At 36.2% G+C, this 24951-nt stretch overlaps 2 protein-coding genes across 4 annotated transcripts in view; one reads left to right on the top strand and one right to left on the bottom strand.

Moving 5' to 3' along the window:
• Positions 1-15192, bottom strand: part of EMC2 (ER membrane protein complex subunit 2) — a 50302-nt gene extending 35110 nt beyond the window's left edge. For all 3 annotated transcript variants that reach the window (XM_003903070.5, XM_017962227.3, XM_017962228.3), the window contains exons 1-4: positions 15082-15192; positions 5748-5861; positions 5185-5249; positions 2541-2626 (exon numbers count right to left, since the gene is read on the bottom strand). In XM_003903070.5, coding sequence (XP_003903119.1) covers positions 2541-2626; positions 5185-5249; positions 5748-5861; positions 15082-15121 — 305 coding nt within the window. In that variant the 5' untranslated portion in view covers positions 15122-15192. The remainder of the gene's footprint in view (positions 1-2540; positions 2627-5184; positions 5250-5747; positions 5862-15081) is intronic.
• A 157-nt stretch (positions 15193-15349) lies between these two features.
• Positions 15350-24951, top strand: part of EIF3E (eukaryotic translation initiation factor 3 subunit E) — a 243383-nt gene continuing 233781 nt past the window's right edge. The window contains exon 1 of the mRNA XM_009213484.1: positions 15350-15417. The gene's annotated coding sequence lies outside the window, so the exon portion shown is untranslated. The remainder of the gene's footprint in view (positions 15418-24951) is intronic.

The following is a 24951-nucleotide window of genomic DNA, read 5'->3' as shown; positions in this document are numbered from 1 at the left end:
TTTTGTTAAGTAAAGCAGATCATGTATATAGTACTTACAGAAAATTTCCCTTAAAAAAATACTGACTCAATTTGTCCAAAGTACAAAAGTAAAAACTAGCCACACATAGCCAAACTATGAAGAGACATAACAAGCACCAGGAGACCAGATGTAGATATGGTAGAAGTATTGGCATAAACAGACCAGGAATTTAAACAACGATACGTATTTTCACGACTCTAATGCAAAAAGTAAACAAGATGCAAAAACAGATGGGTAATGTAAACAGAGATGGAAACTCTAAAAAAGAATCAAAAGGTAATACTGGAAATCAAAAACAATGCAAAGGAAATGATGAATGCCTTTGATGGTCTTGGGCTTATCAGTAGATTGGGCATAACCCAAAAGAGTCAGGAGGTTGAAGAATTATCAATACAAACTTTCAAAACTGAAATAAAAAGAGAAAAATAATAGAACACAATATCCAAGAAGTGTGTACGATAACAAAAGATGTAACATATATGTAATGGAATACTAGAAGGAAAAAAGAAAGAAATATAGAAAACATTTGAAAATTTTCCCAAACTTATGATAGACACAAAACTACAGATCCAGTAAGCTCTAAGATCATCAAGCACAATACCAAAAAATCTACACCTACACATATTCAAATTACAGAAAATCAAAAACAAAGAGAAAATCTTAAAAGATGCCAGAAGAAAAAAACACATTACTTATACAGGTACAAGGATAAGCACTATATCAGACTTCTCTTCAGAAACCATGCAAACAAGAAAAGAGTAAAGGGAAATATTTAAAGTGTTCTGAGAGAAAACCAACTTAGAATTCTGTATCCTGAGAAACTGTCCATTAACTGTGACGGAGAAATATACTCCAGACAAACAAAAATTAAAGCAATTTGCTGTCAGCAGACCTGCCTTTCAAGAAATGTTAAAAGCAGCTCTTCAGAGAAAAGGAAAATAATATTGGTTAGAACCTTTGGAAGTTTCTAATATATAAAAAAAGAAAGATCATTAGAAAATGAATAAATAAAGGTAAAATAAAATTTTTTTCTTATTCTCAATTGATCAGATAAGTTTTCTCAAAATAGTAACAGCAACAATGTATTTGGTGATTATGATTTATGAATAAGTGAAATGAATGAAAGCGGTGCTACAAATGACAAAAGAGAGGAATTAAAAATACTCTGTTGTAAGGGATTTGCCCTAACTGTGAATCAGTATAGTGTTACTAAAAAGTGGACTTGGATAGTTCTAAATACACATTGCAATCTCTCAGACAGCTATTTAAAAAATTTAAAAAGAAGTATAACTGATATACTGAGAGAGAGAAAATATGAAATTCTATAAATGCTCAATTAAATCAGAGAAGGCAGAAAACAAATGACAAAAGAAAAAATAAGAGCAATCAATAGAAAATAGTTATGAATATGGCAGATAATGAAACAACTATATTAATAATCACTTTAAATGTAAATGGTCTAAGTATACCAATGAAAAGACAGAGACTATCAAAGTGGATTTAAAAACATGACCCAACTAAATGCTGTCTACACAAAACCCTCAAAATACAAAGATACAACAGAATAAAAATAAAGGGAAGGAGAAAGATATGCTGTTAACACTAACCAAAAGAAAGCTCAGGAGCTATATTAATTTCACACAAAGCAGACTTCAGAACAAAGAAAATAAGTAGGGATATAAGAGGGGCATTACATAATATAAAGGGCTCATTGTCAAGAAAAATGCAACAACCTTTAATGTTATGTGACGAACAATAGAACATCAAAATATGTGGGGCAAAAACTAATAGAACTGCAAGGAGAAATAGATGAATCCACTATTAAAGTTGGAGACTTCCATACTCCTTTGTTAGTAATAGACATAATAGGCAGAATATAAGGACACAGTTGAACTGTACAGCACAATCATCCAGAAGTACTGAAAATAAAATTTTAAAAGACAGCAAAAAGAAAAATAGTCTGAAAGCACTCTTACGAACTAAAAATAATCATAATTTAACTGTTCCTACTGTCTAGAAAACACTACCGAATATTGTTGAGATATTAGAAAACAATTATTGGACAGGACAAAAGAATCACTAACGATTAAAAATACATGATAAACTAAACTTCATCGGAATTAAAAACTTCTCTACTTCACAAGGCACCATTTAGAAAATAAAATATTCAAGCAGGAGAATAGGGAGAAATATTCACAGCACATATATCTGACAAAGTTTTTATCCAGAATATATAAAGACTTCCCACAAATCAACAGTAAAAAAGGTGAAACAACCCAATTTTTTAAATGGGTAAAGACTAAAGAAGATACTTCAAAAAGAAGTTATTTGAATATCTAAGCAGACATGACAAGGTTTTCAACGTCATTAGTCATCAAAAAATGTAAATTAAAGCCATGAGACAGTATTTCACACACTCTAGAATGTTTGAAATAAAAAAAAAATTAACACCACCATGATTAATAAGCTCCATGCCTGCCAGTTTTAATAGGATCACACGGTTGACAAGATTTGGTTACCTTTCCATGGCTTCAAATCTCATGCCTGTTAATCGCTTGACTCTGTGACTGCCAGGGAACTGTCTTCTTAGCTCTTGAAGACAAAACTGAAAAAATACAAGAGTTGAGTAGTAATTACATTATTTATACTAAATGGGCTATAATGAGTGGCCTATATAGTCTTCAATGTGTTTTCTTGAATAATTTCATTAGTGTCATCTAATAACATGAAGTAAAATTAATCAGTAACAATGGATTGAAAGAAGAACTACGACATTACAGTGAAGGCAACAATCAGTTTAGAAACTGATCATGCTCTTAACCAGGAAAATAAGCAGATTATGAGAACCGCTAATAACTCTTCAAGTACTAATATCATATTATTCCTCCTTAAAAACTACTACTATGTGTCAGGCTCCTACTTAAATGTTAACAGCGCTTGGCATTTTCTTCCTAATTGCAGCATAAGCATTCTACTGGTAAGAACTAAGTTTTTTAGTAGTCATCTCAAGTTCCTAGCAAATAACATTAAGTGTTTAATTTTTCCCTGTTGAAATTTTATATTAATCCATAAAACTTCCTTTTTTTTTTTGTTTTGAGATGGAGTCTCACTCTGTCACCCAGGCTAGAGTGCAGTGGCACGATCCTGGCTTACTACAAAATCCACCTCCCGTATTCAAGCGAATCTCCTGCCTCGGCCTCCCAAGTAGCTCGGACTACAGGCGCCTGCCACCACGCCCAGCTCATTTTTGTATTTTTAGTAGAGACGGGGTTTCAACATGTTGGCCAGTCTGGTCACGAACTCCTGACCTCAGGTGATCCACCTGCAGTGGCCACCTGCGGTAGTCTCCCAAAGTGCTAGGATTACAGGCGTGAGCCACTGCACCCAGTCAATCAATCATCCTTTCAATCAACATATCCTGATTTGGGGGTCAGAAAATGCAGACACTAAACGGATGGAATACCAATTTTTTTGAACAAGTATCCATAACTGACTCATCAACTTGACTAAATAATCAAATATTTACTGAGTAACTACATTCTCTGAAACATATGAAGGATTATAAGTTTTGGAAGTCCTAGAAATGTTAAAGATTATACAAATGGTCCACTGAAGCATATTAATGCATGTGTGACCAAAATAATGCTATTAACTACCGATGAAACTATTAACTGGTAATAAAATAAGTTTTAATACGAATTGGAAATACAGCTTCAAAGTTTGTGGCTGAAATTTGCCACAGTAAGAAAAATATTCAAGTTAGTCAAAAGTGAAGATATGTTCATTTATTTTTTTGATATCAAGCAAAATCATATTACTTGGTCAGTCAAGCAAGCTAACTGTATAAATAATCTTAACCATTAAAAAGTTACTGTTTAACTGGATATACTGCTTTATTAATCAACAGTGTTTTCTAATTTGACTTCCTACTTTATTAAGTGATATTTGGCTATTTCAAAAAAATAAAAAATAAAAACCTCTCAAGATATAAAACTGCCACCTCTATGAATACTCAAAAGACTATGTCTCATAGGTTCTGAAGGTAATCCAACAAAGGTTTTGTGGAATGTTTTCACCACTAACAGCTCCACTAGATTTACATGTATGGTCAACCCAACCTTGAAAAGGATAATACTAATTCAGATGTGAATTTTTTTCAGGTATTTCAATTTTTTGTTTTTGTACATTTTCTTTCAGTTTAAATACAGAGGCAGCATGAAGTGGTACTTAAGAAATCAAGATGATAGGAACAACAGAACAGACGCCTCTACTTTCTGATTTATAAAATAAATATAATAATAACATCAAACACAAATCAAATCAATAAATAATTACGAAGGCTCAATAAAAGCATGAAGTAAAGCATTTAGCTTCGTTCCTAGCACAAGTCCAAAAACACAGCTATCATTACAGTGTTATTTTAAAAACTATAGTATTAGGTTTGTTTGTTTTGAGACGGAGTCTTGCTCTGTTGCCCAGGCTGGAGTGCAGTGGCACAATCTCAGCTCACTGCAATCTCTGCCTTCCAGGTTCAAGCGATTCTCCTGCCTCAGCCCCCAGAGTAGCTGGGACTAGAAGCATGTTCCACCAAACCTAGCTAATTTTTTGTATTTTTAGTAGAGATGGGGGTTTCACCACATTGGTCAGGCTGGTCTTGAACTCCTGACCTCAGGTGGTCCGCCTGCCTCGGCCTCCCAAAGTGCTGGGATTACAGGCGTGAGCCACCTCACCTGGCCAAATATTATTAGTATTTTAAGTTATGTTCTATACATCAGGATTTTCTTATGTCAGATATGTTTATAATATTGTGTAATAGTATTGAACATTACATTCTATGAAAGTCATTCAGTAACACAAAAGATAAAATTGTTTTAAACTTTCTTACTTTAAACTCTATAAAATAGGATAAGTTACCTACTAAGCAGACATATTTCAGTAACTAAATCTTTTCAGTAAAACTAGGATACTAAACAGCTACTTCTCAGGACTAATAAAAAGATTTAAGATACTTTGTCCTAAAATACCCAGTTAGTTCCACTTACTGTTCAGAGTAGCACTCAAAACCAGCTATAGAAAGCATTCCATATAAGCCATACATTAAGTCTTAACTACGGTATACAATTCATGAAGCAAATAAAATACATATTTCATTTAAATACCTACCAATGCCAAGTCATCCCGACCATAGTCTAGTGCTGCAATCATCACCTGTTCATATATGATCCAAACTAGAAACATACAGAGGTGGGAAAAAAACTAAATTTAATATTAAAAAATCAAACAAATGGAAATTAATGAATTCTAGTTTCTGATATTTCTAGAAAATATTACTTACAACTGAAAATTGATTTATTGTATTATCTCTGAAACTAAGGAAAGAACGCATTCTTACATGTTTCAGCAGTGTAAAATATGTTAATATAAGATTAAAATCTCCAATGATTTAATACTTTTACTGTTCTACAAGAGTCCTTAGACAATACATTTCGGTCAGACATTTGGCAGCCCTTTGAGCTTTAAAACAAAATGCCTATTTGATAGCTTACTACTACCAAGCAATTATAAATCCATCTCAAAATAAACTATCATTAAAAGTCTTGGGACGAAAAGTCACAAAGAAGATTAACATGACAAGTAGAAACATCATAAATGAAAGAACAGTTAAAAAAAAAAAAAGGCCCATAAATGAGTCATGTACTGAGCCTGAATGTAATAAAAGAACTTACTATCATCTCCCAGCTTAGAAGCATATTCATTAATTAATTCTTCTCCAACTTCTACAATTTGCTCACTATTTCGTGAGTTTTCTTCTCTCCATTTTCTCATTTTATCTCGCATTTCTGAAAAAAGTAACATGACATTTAAGTGTATATGTACCCAGACACACGCATACACACCAGATAGATGTCAAAAACCTGACAAGACAAAATCAACTTTTTAGGTAAGGAAAATAAACTCACAATCATGTAGAAGTCTGTGGTAGCTCAAATTTGATAAAGTAGAAAATTAACTGAACAAAGGCAACAGATCCTTTAGAAGGCTGAAACAGCATTACAACTGGTATTACGACTATCTTTAGAAGTGATGAATGGGCCAGGCATGGTGGCTTATGTCAGTAATGCCAGGACTTTCGGAGCCCAAGGCAGAAGAATCACTTGATCCAGGAGTTCAAGACCAGCCTGGCCAACATGGCGAAACCTTGTCTCTACTAAATATACAAAAATTAGCCAGCTGTGGTGGCAAGCACTTGTAATCCCAGCTACTCAGGAGGCTGAGAAAGAATAGCTTGAACCCAGGAGGTGGAGGTTGCGTGGGCCGAGATCGTGCCACTGCACTCCAGCTTGAGTGACAAAGCAAGACTTTGTTTCAAAAACAAAACAAAACAAAAAAACAACAAAAAAGAGGCATGATGGCACCTGCCTGTGGTCCCAGCTACTCAGGAGACTGATGTGAGAGGATCACTTGAGCCTGGAGGTTGAGGCTGCAGTGAGCTGTGATTGCACCACTGCACTCCATTCTGAGCAACAGAGCAAGACCCCCGTCTCTTAAAAGTTGAAAAACGACAACAGGCAAATAACAAAGTAAGTTATCCTACACAGAAAGAACTACTGGTAGTTCAGAATTAAATAAACACACTAGGATCGGGAAATGAGTGTACAAGAAGGTGAGTGAGTTTCTTGGAAGATGTTTATTTTATACTAAAGAACTTTTAAGTTTGTTTTTAAAGGTACAGAACAACTAAAAAATACTGAGCAAAAGAAAAGCAACACAATCATAGCTGTCTGACAGGAAAATCATTCTGATGCAAAAAAAAAAAAAACCTAGAATTTTATATTTTATGTGTCAATTTTAAAAATAAATAAATTTGAAACAAAAGCAAAAACAAAAAGCCCCAAAAGATAAACTGGAAAGGAGTAAACAGCTCAAAGAAAAGAAACCGGTGGTATTAGTCAGTTTTCACATTGCTGATAAAGACACACCTGAGACTGGGCAATTTACAAAAGAAAGAGGTTTAACTGGACTTGCAGTTCCACGTGGCTGGGGAGGTCTCACAATGATGGCGGAAGGCAAGAAGGAAAAAGTCATATCCTAAGTGGATGGCAGCAGGCAAAGAAAGAGAGCTTGTGTAGAGAAACTCCCATTTCTAAAACCATCAGATCTTGTGAGACCCATTCACTATAATGAGAATAGCATGGGAAAGACCTGTCCCCATGATTCAATCATCTCACAGTGGGTCTCCTCCACAACACATGGGAATTATGGGTGCTACAAGATGAGATTTGGGTGGGGACACACAGCTAAACCATATCACCGGTCATGGAGGACGTAGAGTCTACTGGAAAGAACATGGACTTGATACAGTTGGTTTGAATCTAAACTCCATCTTTTACATGACCTTACATAACTTACTGAATCTGTACTTAGTTTCCAATAACAATGAATAGATAGTATTACCTTTAGCTCAGGGATGAGCACTTAAGATTACATAAAATATACATATATATAAAGTTGCTTGGTTAGTACAAGTTTGGATATTTTTGTTTTTAAGTTGATTTTGATTACCCTTAGATAAGGGTATATACACTTACCAGTTCTTCATAGGCACCACTACTGTCTTTCACCCAGCTACATGTATTTTCCTCATCTGCTTGGCCTTTGAGTTTAGGAAACCAAATACTAGAAAATTCATGTAAAGCATTTTATAAAATGTGAAGTCCTACAAAAATTCTAGTCATCTTTATTTAAAAAAAAAAAAATCTGATAACTGTTTCAGTCTCTCAAAAGAAATAAAGGCTCTTCCCTCACTCTTTCCTCAAAGGTGGCTTAAAATTTTCATTTTACCCTTTCACCCTCCTGCAAAAGGCCTGCTCCTCAAAGCCAAGGTCATTTTATTACATACTATGTAAGTAAGCTGCTCACTGCTTGCTTGTACATTTTATTAACTACTGTGCAACCCTGTGGGATGAGCTAAAGGTCAAAGGTTAAGAGAGTGGCTATGATTGTTCTGTTTATTCCTTCCATGACAACTTGCATGAGGTGCCACTGCAGTGAGGTGACCTCTGAAAGATGGAAAAATGTCAGCTACTTAATTCTGCTGATTTCTTTAGTCCAAAACTACTTCCGCCAATCCTGTATCTTTTCCACTTCATTTTGTTATATATTCAGAAATACCACTTACAGATTCATTTACATAAACCAGTATATTCTTTTAAAAGGTTGATAACTACAGGATAATAAATTCTAAATTATTCATAGTCCCATAAAAGTATCTAGTCAGATTGGCTGCAGGCTGTTGGGAACAGCTATTCTAAAAGGCAATCTGATTTGAAAAAGGAAAGCGTTATTTTAATGCACACAGAGCTCCAGGAGAAGTATTTTTCAAACTGTGTATTACAATCCATTAATAAGGTATAAAATCAATTTAGTGGATTTCTTCCAGAATATATTGGTAGGGGAGGGGGTGCGGGGGAGAATGAAACAAAATGAACAGAATGCAATACTCATAAGAATAGTTTGTAAATGAAACTTTGGTTTCAGTTTATACATACACTCAAAGATTCATGTATATGTATACTTAATTGAGTACGAGTTAATTTGTAAAAGGTATTTCTCATTGTGGAAAAACACTCTTGGAGGAAACAAAACACTTTTTTAAAGTATAACTTCTAAAAACAACAGTGTGATACACAGTCACAAACATATTAAAATATAATAGCTGAACACAAAACAAGAAACACTGTTTGTGTATGAAAATATAACTTTTACAAAACAAGCAACATTTTACCTATAAAACCTTAAGCTACATACCTTACTTAGCTGACCCTGCCACACTCTTGAGTGCTGCTATAATAAATACATTTGTTGCACTATTAGTCACATACTATTTTTAGAAATGCCTTAAGTACATTTATCTAAAAAGTTATTCATAAAAATAAAACTGTCTTGAAGAAAACACGTTTTCACCTTTCATAGTTCATTACCTCAAAATCACAGCATCCGAAAATCAAGTCATCTTCAATTCCCAAAAATATGGCTTCCCTTCCCAATGTTCACATTTCTGTTAATTCTACTTTCTGTTAATACTACCTGACATTCCACTTTTGAATGTTGTTTCTGACTCCTACTTTGGTTATCTAAGTCCTGTGGACTCTTTTGAAGTATTTCTAAGATTTACATCTTCTAGTCTATTTCCACTGCTATTATCCATGCCCAGGCTTTCATCACCCCATGCCAAAACTGCTAGGATAGCTTCCAAACTGATCTCTCCACCCGAATTCAATCTGTAAATTACTAGCAGACATTTCTAAAGATTTACTTCATTACAATTTAAATTCTTAAGATACCCAATGATTTCTACCTTCTTTGAGGCAGTATAGTGTATGACTGGAACTTTACTTCATTATTCAACTAATACTTACTTCTTGGAGTAAATATTGTTCTTCTTCATTCAACTAATATTTACTAAATGCCTACTACGTGTCAGGCTGATCTGGGCATTGAGAATAAAGAAAGAAAAAGATATCCTATATACTCATAATGCTTAGAGTCTAACAGGTAAAAAGATGAAAATCCACATAACTTCAGATAGTGAAATTATACAAATAAAACTAAAAGACCATTATGATAAAGTTAGGAGACTGGGAGAAAGGAGGAGCTTTTGGAAAGGGTGGTCAGAGAAGGTTCTCTAAGAAGGTCATTTTCAAGCTAAGAGAGGAATGAGAAGGAGCCAACCATAAACAGCAAATCTAAATTCTGGAGAAAGAAACTAATCTGGCATATTCCAAGAATAACAGAATGACAGCCTAGGTGGAAGAACTTAATTAGTTAATAACTCAGTGGGGGAGAAGTGTATAAGAGCAGCTCAAATCACAGGACTCCCTTTTACTAGCTGTGGGATATTAGACAAGTCATTTCACCTCTCGCTTGCTTCCTCATCTATAAACTGGAAATAAAGCCTATTTCATAAGATACGTGTGAGGATTAAAAGAGACAATGTACACAAAATGTTTCATATACTATTTTCATTATTATTACCATTACTACATACACTAGTGGGTCAAACTTCAAAAACAAGCTTCATGTCCTAGCATTCACCCACTGAACAAACGAGCATTTACTGAGAGCTTGTTTTCTGATTCTCACCACTATGGCTGGTCAACGGAAGGACTGAGAAGATCTCTGCGTGTAAAGAATGTAAACAAGTAATTAAAATATGATGGAGAGATTAATGAGGTTCAGTAAAAATTCTCTTAATCATCTTCCGGTTAGAATCAACTCAAAGAATTGCTTTCTGCAAAACTTAATAATCGTGGCCACTAAGATTTTAGAAGCTCTTAGCTAATAAGTCATATCAGCTAGCTCTTGGTTAACTGTTTCCAACAGTTATTACATTTTAAAAATTTAGCTACGTGTATCCAAACCAGTTCATGCCAGTTAAATTTAATGTAATTATATAGTATAATGAAATATTATAAGCCAAAGAAAACTTAAGTGCGAAAAGAGACTGGTTTCTAAAAAACAAAGTTGGATGCTTTGAAAAGACTCCATAAAAGTAAATAGCTCTGAAAAACTGCTGTCATATTAAACATGGAGACTTAATTTAAAATATTATGAGAAAAATAACAAAAATCTAAAAGATTTATGTACTGAAGCTTCTATATTAGGGACTTTATGTTCCTGCTCCACATTAAAGAAAGCAAAACCAAACATGGTTTATTAAACATGACAACGAATTTCAATCAGCAGATCTCTACCAAAGAAAAGGCCCTGTTCTGTATCAACATGCAAAAGTTTAATGAAAGGAGCCATTGATTTTTTCTTTTTGAATTTAGGACCTTGCCTCCCATCTATATACAAAAAAGAATTCTGAACTCCTTAGTCTAGCATTCAAGACACCAACCTACCTTTCTAGTTTTTACCTACCTTTCTAGCTTACCTAGAAAGACATTTTACTGGAAACGTCTAGTGACGTTGCAAAGCATATACTTCATTCCCATACATATCTGTACTTTCCAGGCTTTGAAGTCTCATAGATCTATATCTTAAAAGGTGAGCAGAAGTTGTTTTATGAATGAGGGGAGGTACACAGTGTTATCTACATTTCTAGGGAAAATGCAGAAAAGAATTAAGTGGTGACAGCAGTGATGTTGGAGGCAGAAGGCAAAAGGAAGATGATGAGTTCAGTTTTGAGTTTTGTTAATTGTGAAACATCCATTACATGTGCCCTGTAGAACACTGGAAATATGGACCTTCAGTTTACAAGTGAAATTTCAGGGTATGTCCCTTGAAATCTGGGGCCTTGCCTGTCTTACTTAGCACTATACCCTCAAGAACTACAACAGTGCCTGGTGCAAAGTACTCAAATACATGTTTAATGTGTTATTTACTATATAGGCTAATTGATAGCTAAAATTGGATGTGGATAAGATTGCCCACAGATACCATTTAATCTATTTTAGGTATCTTCAAAGCTAATGAGAACTTTGAACCATCTTTTCCCAGAACTATGTATGTTTCCACATGCACTAAATTTTGCACGATTTCATCAGATCATATGACACTTATGCTTGCATCAATTTAAAGTCTATTGATCTCAAACTTAAAAACCACCAATAACAGATTAAGACGATGACTAAGAAACACTGAAACACCAAAAAAATGAGCAAATGGATGTAGAGAACTCAACAAAGGAAAGGCCCAAAAAGAAAGGAGAAAACAAGAAGAATGTCATTAAGAAAGCAAAGAAAGAGTTTTCCACAGAGGAGTGATCTACAATAGCAAAAGTAGTAGAAGTATACAAAATACATGTTATTATTAGGTCTCCTAGAGATCTTAGTGGAGTGGTAGGGCATGGAAATCAAATTGAGGTTGAAGGTCTGAATAAAAAGAGAGGAAGTAGGGGCAGTGAACATAAACAACTAAATTGCTCTCAAACATTCCTCATACATTTTTTGTTTTCAACAAATACTCATTTAATGCCTATTATGTGCCTGGCATTGTTCTAGGCATCCTATCCATGTCCTGCCCAAATATCACATTCTCAAGAAACTTGAATATACTCTCCTTACAAGTCTAAATTCTCTTTCCCACCTCCAAATGTCTAATAACTTCCCTACGTAATAAGTATTAATCACTTTCAATTGGCTGAAGAAACAAACCAAATAGTCTATTAGTAGAGTCTAACACAGATGTGGAAGTGTTAAACTTACTACATAGGTCTTTTATAAACAAATGATAAATTTTCCTATCACAAGAATTATAGCACTCTGAACTAACCAATTCACAACACTGCTCAGTGGAATTCCTAAGGACACACCTCTGACACACACGCCCCCAAAAAATCTGAAAACACTATCCCTGAGAATCTTTCCATCACCCTTCATCCTAAAAATTTGTTATCATAAGTCTCTGAAATAAAAATCTAGAATACTCTTTTCTTAAAAGTCCCTTAAGTTAGAATTTTAATTCTGGAAAGGTCTAAACCTTCACTTTACTAGTGAGCACACTGTATCCTATTACTTAAGCAAGTTGCCTAATTTCATCTAAGCTACTGAAATCTTTATCTAAGATACTAAAGAAATTATTTCAACGCTAGAAAAATGGTTTATAATATTTTCTGACAATGTGTTAGTGTTTATTATTAATCCCACTAACAATTCATTTAGTCAACAAATAATTACTGAGCTCCGTCCCCATGTGTCAGGCTCTAGGGAAGTGACAGTGAAGAAACAGGCCTGATCCCTTTCATCTTAGAAGAGACAAAATTTTTTTTTTTTTTTTTTTTTTGAGACGGAGTCTCGCTGTGCTCCCAGGCTGGAGTGCAGTGGCCTGATCTCGGCTCACTGCAAGCTCCGCCTCCCGGGTTCACGCCATTCTCCCGCCTCAGCCTCCCAAGTAGCTGAGACTACAGGCGCCCGCCACCACGCCCGGCTAGTTTTTTGTATTTTCAGTAGAGACGGGGTTTCACCATGTTAGCCAGGATAGTCTCGATCTCCTGACCTCGTGATCCACCCGCCTCGGCCTCCCAAAGTGCTGGGATTACAGGCTTGAGCCACCGCGCCCGGCCAGAAGAGACAAAATTTTAAAAACACAATTGGGTAAGTGCTTCAATAGTATGAGAACAGAATATATAATCGAAGGATTACAGGTGTGTTTTGTTGCTTGATTTTGTTGTTTGGGTTTTTTCTTTTTCAATTTTGGTGGGAGATGAGGAAAGGGAATTGGGCAGTAGAGTGTTCAACTAAGGCTTTTTTGTACTAGGTGAGCTTTGTGGGGAATTGATAAAATGATAAAGTTTAATGGGGGCAAGAGTGAGGCAAGGAGGGAAGAACACTCCCAGTGGAAGGACTAGCATGTGCCAGCTTTAAGAAGCAGCATAGCAATTTTGGGCATTCAACAAAGGCCAGCATAGGCAGCTCACAGAGAGAGAGGGAGAATGGCTCGAAATAAAGGTGGAGACACGGACAACGGCCAGATCACAGAGGAGGGACATAATCATATTAGTACTAGCTAATAATAACACCTCCTTTTATATAGTACTTAACAGTTTACGAAACACTTAAAAATGTTTCTCTTTTATTCCTACAAATTTGTGTAGTAATTATTTATTCCAAATCAATTACATCAATCCTCTTTAGAATGACCACAGGGTAAGGTCCAAGTTACTCAGTTAAATCACCTTGTCTGTTGGTAGCATACAGCTACTCGCCCCTCAGGATTTTACATATGCTACTATCATCTAGGAAAGCTATAATGAACATACCTTCATAATAGCACTTTCTAAAAATTATATAATATTTAAAACAGTTTTTTAAAAGCATTAAAAATAACAGCCATTTATCTACCATCCAGCTTACGGAAGATACCCTGATACAAGCCTTTCAAAACTGTGTTTATAGGTTTTTTTCTCCATTAGATTGTGAATTCCTTGGAAGTATGGACTGTGTGTTGATCCAAGATTTTGCACTAAGAAATCAACACTGTTGTTTAATATAATGGAATCCCTCAATTCAGGTATAAATACTGAGATTCACAACGTGCTAGAGGCCGCAAAGCCAACAAATCATTTAATTCAGTTCAAGTATAAAGCTTTATTTGTAACGGATTTACAACTTTATAATACCTGATACATTTATTCACGATAAAACAGAAAATATAACTTTCACGTTTTCAGGTCATTATTAAAACATCCCAAGAAGGCATTCGTTGAACAAACTAGCTACTGAAGTCTCCTGTATTATGCTAAATGCTGGAAATATGAATTCCAATTACACAAATTCTACGCCTTAATGAAACTCAAGTTTCTTAAGCACACAGAATTGATCCAAGGTTTGGCTGTTCCCAGATTCAAAGAATATATCCCACTCTAGATCAACTAAGGATAGGGAAAAGTGACCATCACACGTAAGCACGTACGTAGACCAGAGTTAATCAGTTATTTTTCCCTTCAGAAAAAAATCTACTAGTAGGGAGTAAGAAGGAAGCTGTGTTGTGTGTGTAAACGTGTTTTGAGATAGAGAGGGACAGAGACTAGACTAAAAGGAAAAGAAACTGGAAATCCAGGTTTAAGGAGAAAACTAAATGTAGAGTGGCATATGAGAATCACATTTGTTCACGCAACTTCTAAACAGCTTTTCTGCAAAGAGCTGTAATCCTCACATAGCACTTAGTAAAGGGCCTTAGAGGCCCTGTTTCTTGGCTCCAAAGAAGTAACCACCTATTCCGCCTCTTCCGCACCGCCCAGCAACCACGCTTAGAGTGTGACAACCCTAGCCCCAAGTCCCTCCCGCCCGCCTCATAAATAAAAGCGGCCCTGGGCCGCTGGACTGGCGCGGAGGAGGGCAGGTCAACCGCTGAGCAGACACCGTGGGAAACGCCGCGGAGTACGCGCCCGGGCCAAGGAAGGGGTCAGCCTCAGCCTCCACCTCAGCTTGGCCCGTCCACTGAGGGCTCTGGTACCAAAAAGAGACCGGCGAATCCAGCTCTCCGAAGGCAGCGGGTACTCCCGAACGGCTTCCCAGCGCTTTTAGTCTTTCCGCACCCGTCCCCACCCGAAGTTACCTTCCCAAGTGACATCGTAAAGCTCTGAGACCTTCGCCATCTTCCCAGAACCTAGAAGCAGCGGGGTGAGAGGGCGGGGAGACGCAGTCACGTGACGCTCCACCGGGCGGTGGAGAGTTACGTTGCTTTTTCTCATTGGCCAAGAGAGCTGTGGGGGCGGTATCTGCCACACACGTGCACGCGGCTCTGCGGAGGGGCTTTCGGGGAAGGGGGCGGAACAAGATGGGCGGAGCGAACTGGACAGTGGGCGGAGCGAGGTGGGCGGTGCGCGGTGCTCCCGGAATCTGAGAATACTCTGGCTGCCGGCAGGGCGACGGTGCTGGCTCGGCTTGAGGGGTAGGGGTATGTGTGTGTGAGTGTTTTGTTGTGTGTGTATGTGCGTGTGTGTTTTGTTTTTGTTTGTGTTTTTTGCCGTGGATTTTTAACAAATGCTGGGTTTTTAGTGTCCGCCAATCCTGGCTTTTCAGTTTTTTCTACGTAGGCGTGTTCATTCTCTTCACACTCCTTTAAGTACCCTTATTCTCTTCTTGGCCGGCCGCAGTGTAGCCTTCTGCACGAATTCCTTATTTGTCCCCAACTTTCCTCCTTCCCTAATGGGATTTGCTTTCCGTTCACTTTTTAATCGACTAAACGGATAAACTCCAAAGTTTTGAGGGAGTAAGTGGGATTCTTCCTTTGAGCTTTGAAGTTCCCTTGAATGCCCTCGTGCTAGCTTGTACCCTTCTTTAACGCTCCTCGTGCCTGTAATTGCTTCATCCATGTCTCCATGCCACACTAGGTTTGAAACTGTCGCGAGTATGTAAGAATGAGACCTTCACAGTTCCTGAACTTCGCTCCTCATTACTCCTGGGTGTATGGGGCAGCCTCCTTTCCCACCAGACTAATTGCTTTTAGGAAACTTTGAACGTCATCTCCTAGACTTAAGGAGAAGTGTTTGGACAGGAGGCAAAAAATTTGAGGATGATAAGCATATATTTAGTATTTGAAGCAAGGGGGACATGAGATTGTAGAGGAGGAATATGTAAGCTGAGGAAAAACTAAAAATCACTGCAATGCAGCTATGAGTTATGGGTCAGTGAAGAAGGGGCATTTGATTTGAGAAGTAGAAATAATCGTATCCCACAAGTCAAAAGAGTGGAGGGGTTTTTCCTCAGCTTTTTTGAGGTATAATGGACAGAAATTGTGCATATTTAAGGTATACAAAGTAATGATTAGATGTAAATGTACATTGTGAAATGATTACCACAAGCAAGCTAATTAACACATCCGTCACCGTACATATTTCCCGTACGTCTGTGTGTGGTGAGAACACTTAAAAATCTCTCAGCACACTTCAAAGTGTACAATAGAGAATTATCACTATAGTCACCATGCTGTACATTCGATCTCCAGAACATATTCATCTTACAACCAAAAGTGTGTACTAGTTGACCAACGTCTCTCCATTCCTCACCTGTCGGCTCCTGTCAACCACAGAAGTTTTTTTGTTCGTTTAAAAAAGGAAAAAAAAGACATCAGGTCATCTACCCCAGAGAAGTCACTTAACAACAGAAAAGACTAGTGAATTTATACACTTGGATTGAATTCTGAATGAGCTGGCATTCTTTCTAAACAGACTTTTTAAAAATCTTTCATTCAAAAAGTTAAAAAATACTCTACTCAGAAATTCACATGTTTTAATGCTCCAATAAAGCAACCTGGTGCAACAGGAAGAACAAGAACTCCCAGATCTGAATCCAGGCTCTACCTTTTAGTAGCTGGATGACTTTCAGCTTGTATTTCTCTCTAAACATCAAAAAGGCTCATATATAAAAATCTAATATTATCTGTATAAAAAGAAAATAACGACCTTGTGTTGTTAATCAAGATGAAAACAGATGCTGCAGCTAAAGCCCCAGCGTGGCACTCTCATGGAAGTACCAACCTATGTCTAGAAATACTGTTTATATGCTGATCAGTCCCAAACTGATAAACCTTCCCAAAACCTAGTTTGGTTGCTTGACATACTCAGATGGCTAGCTGATACGCATCTCAAAGTTAACATAGCCCACACAGAACCCTGGATTCCTGCTGTTACCTTGCACATTCCCACCTTGCTTTTCCCCGTCATAGGTGAGGAAATCATTTGCCTAGTTGCACAAGTTAAAATTATTGGAAGTACCTTTGATTCCTTTTTTTGACACCACTCCCCATATCTAGTCTATCAGCAAATTCTATATTGCACTTCCCAAAGTTCATCTGCTTTTCATATCTATTGCTACTACCTTAATCTAAGTCACAACCATGTCTCTCCTGAATGATTGTGATAGTTTCCTAGCCACCTTTGTTTCATTCTTGCTGTGTAAAATCTGGTTTTTTAATACAACAATGCTACTGGTCTTAAAAAAAAAAAAGTCAGACTACAGAAGTCCCTTGATGATAGGCCTCGAATGGCTCCCCATGGCAATAAAAATATACTTCAAACACTTTACCATGGTTTACAAGGCTTTACTCAGCCAGGTGACATCTGTCAACCTCTCCTACCTCATCTCTTACTATTCTATCTCTCCTCACTAGCCCGCAGCCATTCTCATCTACTTCCTATTCCTCAAACAGACCAAGATTCTATCTGCCTTGTATCTGGCATTTGCCCAGCTGTTTCCTTTTCCTAGAAACCATCTTCCTTTTGTCATTCATATCTCAGTTTTAAATGTATGTACTCATAGACCTCTCTTGACCATCCAATAAAAAGTAGCCCTTAGGTAATGCCTATCCATCATTATGACACTTATACTATTGGATTTTTTGTTTGTTTACTTGCTTACTTTCTGTATTTTACACCACTTTAAGCTGCTTCAGAGTACCAACTTTGTTATTTTAACCTTGGAACATCAAGCCTAGAAAAACACCTGGAGACAGTAAAAATGTTTTTTGAATGAATGAGTCAGATTAAAAATGACAGCTTGTATTAATGATTATTAAGAATAACATTTCTTAATAGTACACATATGAACTCTAGTTAAGCATAGGATGTTTTCTTTTTATAGCCAATACTTTCCTAAAAATTATAAATTCAATGAATTCAGCGACCATACCAGTTCATTTTTATATCTCTCAGTGCTTACTAAAATATGTTGCGTACAAGAGCCACTTAATATTTTCACAAAATTATTGACACTTAACATTTTGTAGATTTGTTTGAGAGGTCTAAAGCCTCTAGGAAAGCCCAAGGAGCTCTTTTTTAAAGCCTTGCAATGGTTTTTAAAGGTTACAACTAATTGAGGGAATACATATTTTCTAATCACTTCAACTAAATATCCCATAGCTAGCTACTATTGTCTGTCAAGTGGTAAGCCATATGACACTGAGTTAAAAGTCATCATTTTCAGAATTTCTAAGCTGGAAAATAGAGTAATTTCATTTTTAAGTTAGAATGGGCTGATGATTCTTGAGAACAATATTTTTCAAACTTCTTTTTCCTGCAACTCATACTAAAGGAATATGTTTTGCATTGTCACATAGTATATGTACATGTGTTTAAAACTGAAACAAAATTTACAAACTAGCTTTGTCATGTGTCTTGTCCTCTACATTTTGTATTCAAATTTTGTCAGCTACATTTTATTTTATAAAACTACTGGTGTGGCACAGGAATGAGATCATGACTCATAGTTTAAAAAACACCAATGGATATCATCTTTCCTAACCTGAGACACTAGCGTGAAATGATTTGCCCAAGTTTCTGCCACTAGCAGGTAACAAAGATAGGTGATTCATATGGAGATCAGTTGTTTAGATCATAGATGAAAGATACAATATTGAGAAAAATATATTTAGGAGAAATTTTGTCACCAACAGTACTCTGAAGTGGGGAAAATTATTGCTTATAGATTGCAACATTTTAGATGTCTAATAAAACTTACCTTCCTCAGGCACACTTAGGAAAAAACTGGTACGTCAGTGACAAGAATTCTATATTCTTCTTTAACATTGTATAACATGTAATTATAACTAAATGAAAAAAATACCTTCTATAAATAAAACTGTAACACTGAAAACATAAACATCAATCTTACCTTCTGTAACTCCTCCTTTACAAGATGTCTTCAAAGTTTTGCCTCTTACCCTCTCACTCATTGGAAAAATATTCATTCACATATGTTTAAAATATTTAATCCAGTTTTTCTGACTGAACATTGCCCAATATTGGTGACAAATACCAAGGAAATATCCAGGCATCCAAATATTAGGTTATATTAGTACTCACATTATGAATAAGATGTGTCAGACAGCACGGGAAGCATTATCTCACTTAGTGGTATCAACAGCACAATGAAAATGTCTGTAATTTTTTTGTGTGAAGCTAAATTGTGATTTGGTTTTTTTCTCGCAAGATTATGTTTGAAGAGTTGGAATGACAATAAATCAGGATGAACTAGAGTGATACAGGAAAAACTTCAAATAAGCCCACATTTTCTTTGAGGTAGGATATAAGCCAAATTAGTCCACAGAGTACTTTAGAGTTACATCTTTTTGTGGTTTACTTAAATCAATCAATATCTTCAGACATTGTGAAAGACTAAAGCAACCTCTTAAATTTAATAAACTTTGTGGCATTTATACAACGTACATTATTTCACAGGATATAAGCCAAATTAGTCCACAGAGCACTTTAGAGTACATCTTTTTTATGGTTTACTTAATTCAGTTAATATCTTCAGACATTGTGAAGGACTAAAGCAACCTCTTAAATTTAATAAACTTTATAACATTTATACAATGTATGTTATTTCACAGGATGGAACATAATACTATTCTAGTTGATTTTGCAATATTCAGCATCTTCACCAAACCATTTGTTTAGAATCTTCTGTCTGCTTTGTCCTAGTCTTAATCATAGTGAATTAGTGTCCCACATTATGTAACACAGCTTGTAACTCCTATTTACTGTGATAGTTACCCATCACAGTAAATTGGTCTCACTATAAATCTCCTATAAAATTTACAAAAGCTTTTAAATTATGTCATTGTTTCTAATTAGTGGGTCATAACCATAATCCCTTTTTATTTAAGTGGAAATATTATTCATTCCATGCCACCAGAAAATAATCTTCATTCCATGTCACCAGACTTTCATTGTGACGCATCTTGTTCAGAATGAAATTTTTCTTAGAATTTTATTTACCAAAAACCAGATTAATATGGAATTGTTTTAGGAATCTACTGAACATTGTTTTTATTACATTTTTAAAAGATTGTATAATTAATATGTTTCCCCCAAAATCAATACCCAGTCCCCCCTTTGCTGGCACAACTGTAGCATTTAGGCAGGTCTATTTTTTTTAAAGTTTGTTATCATTTGTAATATATATGTTTTTAAATGTGCCAGCCATCATTTCATACCCAGTTATATTATTTTAGACAGGAAAGGGGAGTTTCTGGGAAACATTTCCAGTGAGATTGCTTTGGTACTTTCACAGTAGATTTCGCAAACTGATAATTACCCCTCTGTGCCATGGTTGTAACAGTGAAAAGGAAAGTACATCCAGAAAGAGTACACCCAGAATTCCCCCACATGGGCAATAAATTAGATGTTTCTTTTTGAGATTTATAACCATACATAAGAGTCTACTTTTTCAAATGATATTTATTTAGTTTCCCCAAAGTGCATATTCTATTCTGATACACACATAAATCTGTGTAAATATAACTCCTTGTGCAAAAATGTATTTTCATAAACATCTCTTTTGGTTACCAAATATCCAGGAGTCCCTAAATACTATTAATGTGACCTGATGGTCCCTGAAGACCATCTAGACTCTACTTTCTATAGTAGGACTATAACTGAATCCTTTACTTGAAAAAGATGTTCAAAAAGGTGTTTATTCACAATAAATAAATTATGTTATGGCAAACTCATGCAGATATACTGAATGTCACATTATGCATGTTAGTCTATTATTGATGTAATTTTTTTATTTTTGAATAGTCCCTCTCTTTGGTAGTTTGGTAGCATTACTCTAGTTACAAGTGGCCAAGTCATTTGTTCAGACCTGTAGTTCTCAGCTATCTTACTCTGGTCACCAGACCAGAATGTCATTTTCTTTACTGGCCATCTTTTTCTATGGTCGTACTGACTACTTGGCCTAAATTGGCCTAAAGGACAATAGCCACATTGAGCATAATGTGGTCATCTTCTCTTCTAGATCATAAATCACACTCTCTTTTTGTACCTAAGAGGGCCTATTTGGTCAACTCCATGGTTTTATTTGGAAAAATGACTAGTTTCCCAGCAGAATGTCTAACAAAACTGCCCACCCCCAAATCCATTCTATTAGACCTATGCATCACCATCTCCCTCCTGAGAAAATAGCGTGATCTCTATTTTTCAAAATTTTATGTAACATAATTTTTAAAATTTTATTAAAATTGTTTATCTTAAAACTTTGAAGTAAGGAACAATAGAGACATGCTTCAAAAGCCGCCACTTAAATTGCTGCCACCTCTCTAGAAATTCTTTCACCAATAGAATATTTTAATTTCATTCTGTTCATTATGTTTCTATTACACATTTCTTTTGGATCTTTAAATAATAAATTTGAATGTGTGTTCAGTGGGGATGGAGGTGCGATGGGGGGTGGTTTCAGTTGATAAAATTTTTCTAGCAATATGCAAGATTATTTTAAGTAGAACCTCAATTGAGTTATTAGAAAACATCAGACAAACACAATTTGAGAGCCATTCTACAAAAATAACTAATACTCATCATGGAGTAGCAGTGCCATTCTATATTCCTCTTAACTAAGTTTTAGACAAGTGCTTAGTCTTAAGCACCCATTGATAGATTCTAAGTTCATATATTTGATGAAATTAGAAGAATAGACTTAAATTTATGAAAGAATCTCCAAAATAGTTTATGTTAATTACATTATACATACCATGCCAGAGAGGGTGTGGAGCACCTTTACATTCTAGGTGACAGCAATGGATTCTTTGCCTACATACATCTACATTCCTCTCATCTGTGGAGATTAATGGGTATTAATCTCAGGTTACACATTCTAGCAATGTACGTTAAGTAACTTGAGCAAGCTGATTTCACTGAATGCTAGTTTCCTATGTAAAACAAGCATGATAATACTTGCCAATTATAAAAAGGATTACAAGTAACAAACAAAATTCCTCAGAGTCTGGCATAATAATATTTTCAATGTACATATCAGTTATTGAGTACTTTCTGTATACCAGGAACTGTACAAATTCCTCTTTCTAGATTATTTTGTTTAATTCTTAAACAACCCCACTTTACAGATGAGGGAACAGTTAGGAGAGGTTAAATAACTTCCCCAAATATCTTGTGATATATTCTGTCACATTGTAGGTTCTTAGTAAACAGTAGCTGTATCATTTTGGTCCATTGGGAAGCAGACTTTGAGATGGAGTTAGAAATGCAAGAGATTTATTGGGAGCACTCTATATGAAATATAAGAGAAAGAGGAAGCAAAATTGGTTATAGAGAGCTTTTACACCATGACGCATATATAATGCCTGTGTAAGACAAGTGGGTAGGAAGAATGATTGAGCAGGAAGAGCCGTAGACCATGATTTAGATTTGACAGAGTATCAGCCAACTCATTGAGAAGCTTCTGAACAAAGATTGCCTATTAGAGGAGACCCACAATTGACAGAAATTACCAGGCCTTGTGTAGTGACATGCTCATTTATTGGCTGGGGACTACCCAGAAGGGCATGGCCCCCGCTTAAAAGCTGAGATTAATCCTGAAGGTTTTAATAGCTGGAGGCTGTCAACTTCCTGTACTACTTCAGCAAATTCTTTTCTGAAGGGAGATTCAAGCAGTATACCTCATGGCTGCCATAGTAGCCATTATTATTATCTTTCTGTTCTAGGTGTGCACTGCCCTAACACTGTTAGATAAAGAATTGTTGATGAGAGGTAGGGGTCTGTGTTCTTCAGAAGTCACTAGTGATTTGACATGGGAATTACCCATTTTAGTCAAAATGTCTTTTTCTAGTATATAATAAATAACTCAGCAATGGTTGCCTTGTGTTGAAGAAAAGACATGGTAGAATACCTATAATCCACAGAGGCTTGTTTTTGTGAGATATAAATCAGGAATCATTCATTCTTCTTATGGGTGGAGACTAATACTACTACCATTGGTAAATTACCTAGAACTTTGTATTTCTTCTTCCTTTTTTTTACTCAGATGCCAAATATATCCAAGTAATTTAGAATTTTAGAAATGTCTTTCCAAGAATAACAGTATAACTCTGAAAAATGGCAGCATTTCTAAAATTCTAGAACTCAAGGTGTCCATGAAATACTAGAAAATTCCAAAGACACTGCACTCAGAATGCCCCTAGATAGTTCAATGGCTAGCTGCCATAATACCATTGATGGTTGCTTGTTAATAAACTTAAGCAAGGCTAAATTTTATCAGTATTTTCCAACAGTAGATAATTGATTACAGGTGTGAAATATGAATGCTGCGTAAATATGCAGCCCCCCAATGTCATCTTGCTGTTCTCTCTTTTGAATGCCAAGGCAGCCTTAGTTAGCATCTGCTGTGCTGCACAGATGCTCTTCTGGGAAGGTAATTAATAGAGGTCTGTACTTTGGACTGCCAGAAGGAATAATATAATGAAATCAGTGCCTAATGGGTGGAGACAGAGTGCTTCCTAGGCTTCACATGACTAGTAAAGTTAAGTTTCAAAGAGAAGGATTGTCTCTTTTTAAACTATTTGCAACAGAAGAGGGCTGCTGATTATCTCTTTTAAAGAATTAAAGCAGCAGAATAAAACTTTGGCAGTTCTTGGGACACAGTTACATGGGACACAGTAGTTATGAATCTCAGTACACAAACTCAGGTGTGCAAGAACAAAATTTGCACTTTTATGAAACAATTTGTTTTCAACTTCTATTTTAGAATTGGGGTACATGTGCAGGTTTGTTACATAGGTTTGAAGTATAAATGAATCCAGCCACAACATGGTAAGCATAGTACCCAGTAGATAATTTGAGGTTTTGTGGTGGTGGTGGTTGTTTTTTTTGTTTGTTTTTGTTTTTGTTTATTTTTGAGACAGGTTCTCACTCTGTCACCCAGGCTGGAGTGCAGTGGCATGATCAAGACTCACTGCAGCCTCGACCTCCCGAGCTTGGGCTCAAGCAACCCTCCTGCCTTACACTGTCCCCAACCAGTAGCTGGGACTACAGGTGGATGCCACCACGCTTGCTAATTTTTTGTATTTTTTGTAGAGACGGGTTTTCACCATGTTGCCCAGGCTGGTCTCAAACTCCTGGGCTCAAGCAATCCGCCTGCCTCAGCTTCCCAAAGTACTGGGATTATAGATGTGAACCACTGCACCCGGCCCAATATGTAGTTTCTGTTTGTTTGTTTGTTTGTTTCAAGTCTTACCTCCCTCCCTCCCTATCCCCTTTTTCCCCTTATTCCCTTTATTCCCCAGTGTCTGTTTCCATTTTTATGACCACATATACCCAATGTTTAGCTTCCACTTATGAGAACATACAGAATTTGGTTTTCTGTTTCTGCATTAGTTTTTTTAGGATGATGGTTTCCAGCTACATCCATGTCACTGCAAAGGATTTTATCCTTTTTTATGGCTCTGTAGTATTCCATGGTATATATGTACCACATTTTCTTTATCCAGTCCACCATTGATGGGTACCCGTGTTGATTCCATGTCTTTGCTATTGTGAATGCTATTGCAATGAATATAGGGGTGCAGGTATGTTTTTGGCAAAATGGTTTATTTTCCTTTGGGTATATACTCAGTAGTGGGATCTCCAAACTGCTCTCCATAGTGGCTGAATTAATTTACATTTCCACTAATGGTGTATAAGTGTTCCCT

Source organism: Papio anubis, chromosome 8 (assembly GCF_008728515.1).
Source record: "Papio anubis isolate 15944 chromosome 8, Panubis1.0, whole genome shotgun sequence".
In the NCBI taxonomy this organism is placed as follows: Eukaryota; Metazoa; Chordata; class Mammalia; order Primates; family Cercopithecidae; genus Papio; species Papio anubis.
Note: the sequence above shows the minus strand (reverse complement) of the source record. Positions and strands in the feature narration are given on the sequence as shown.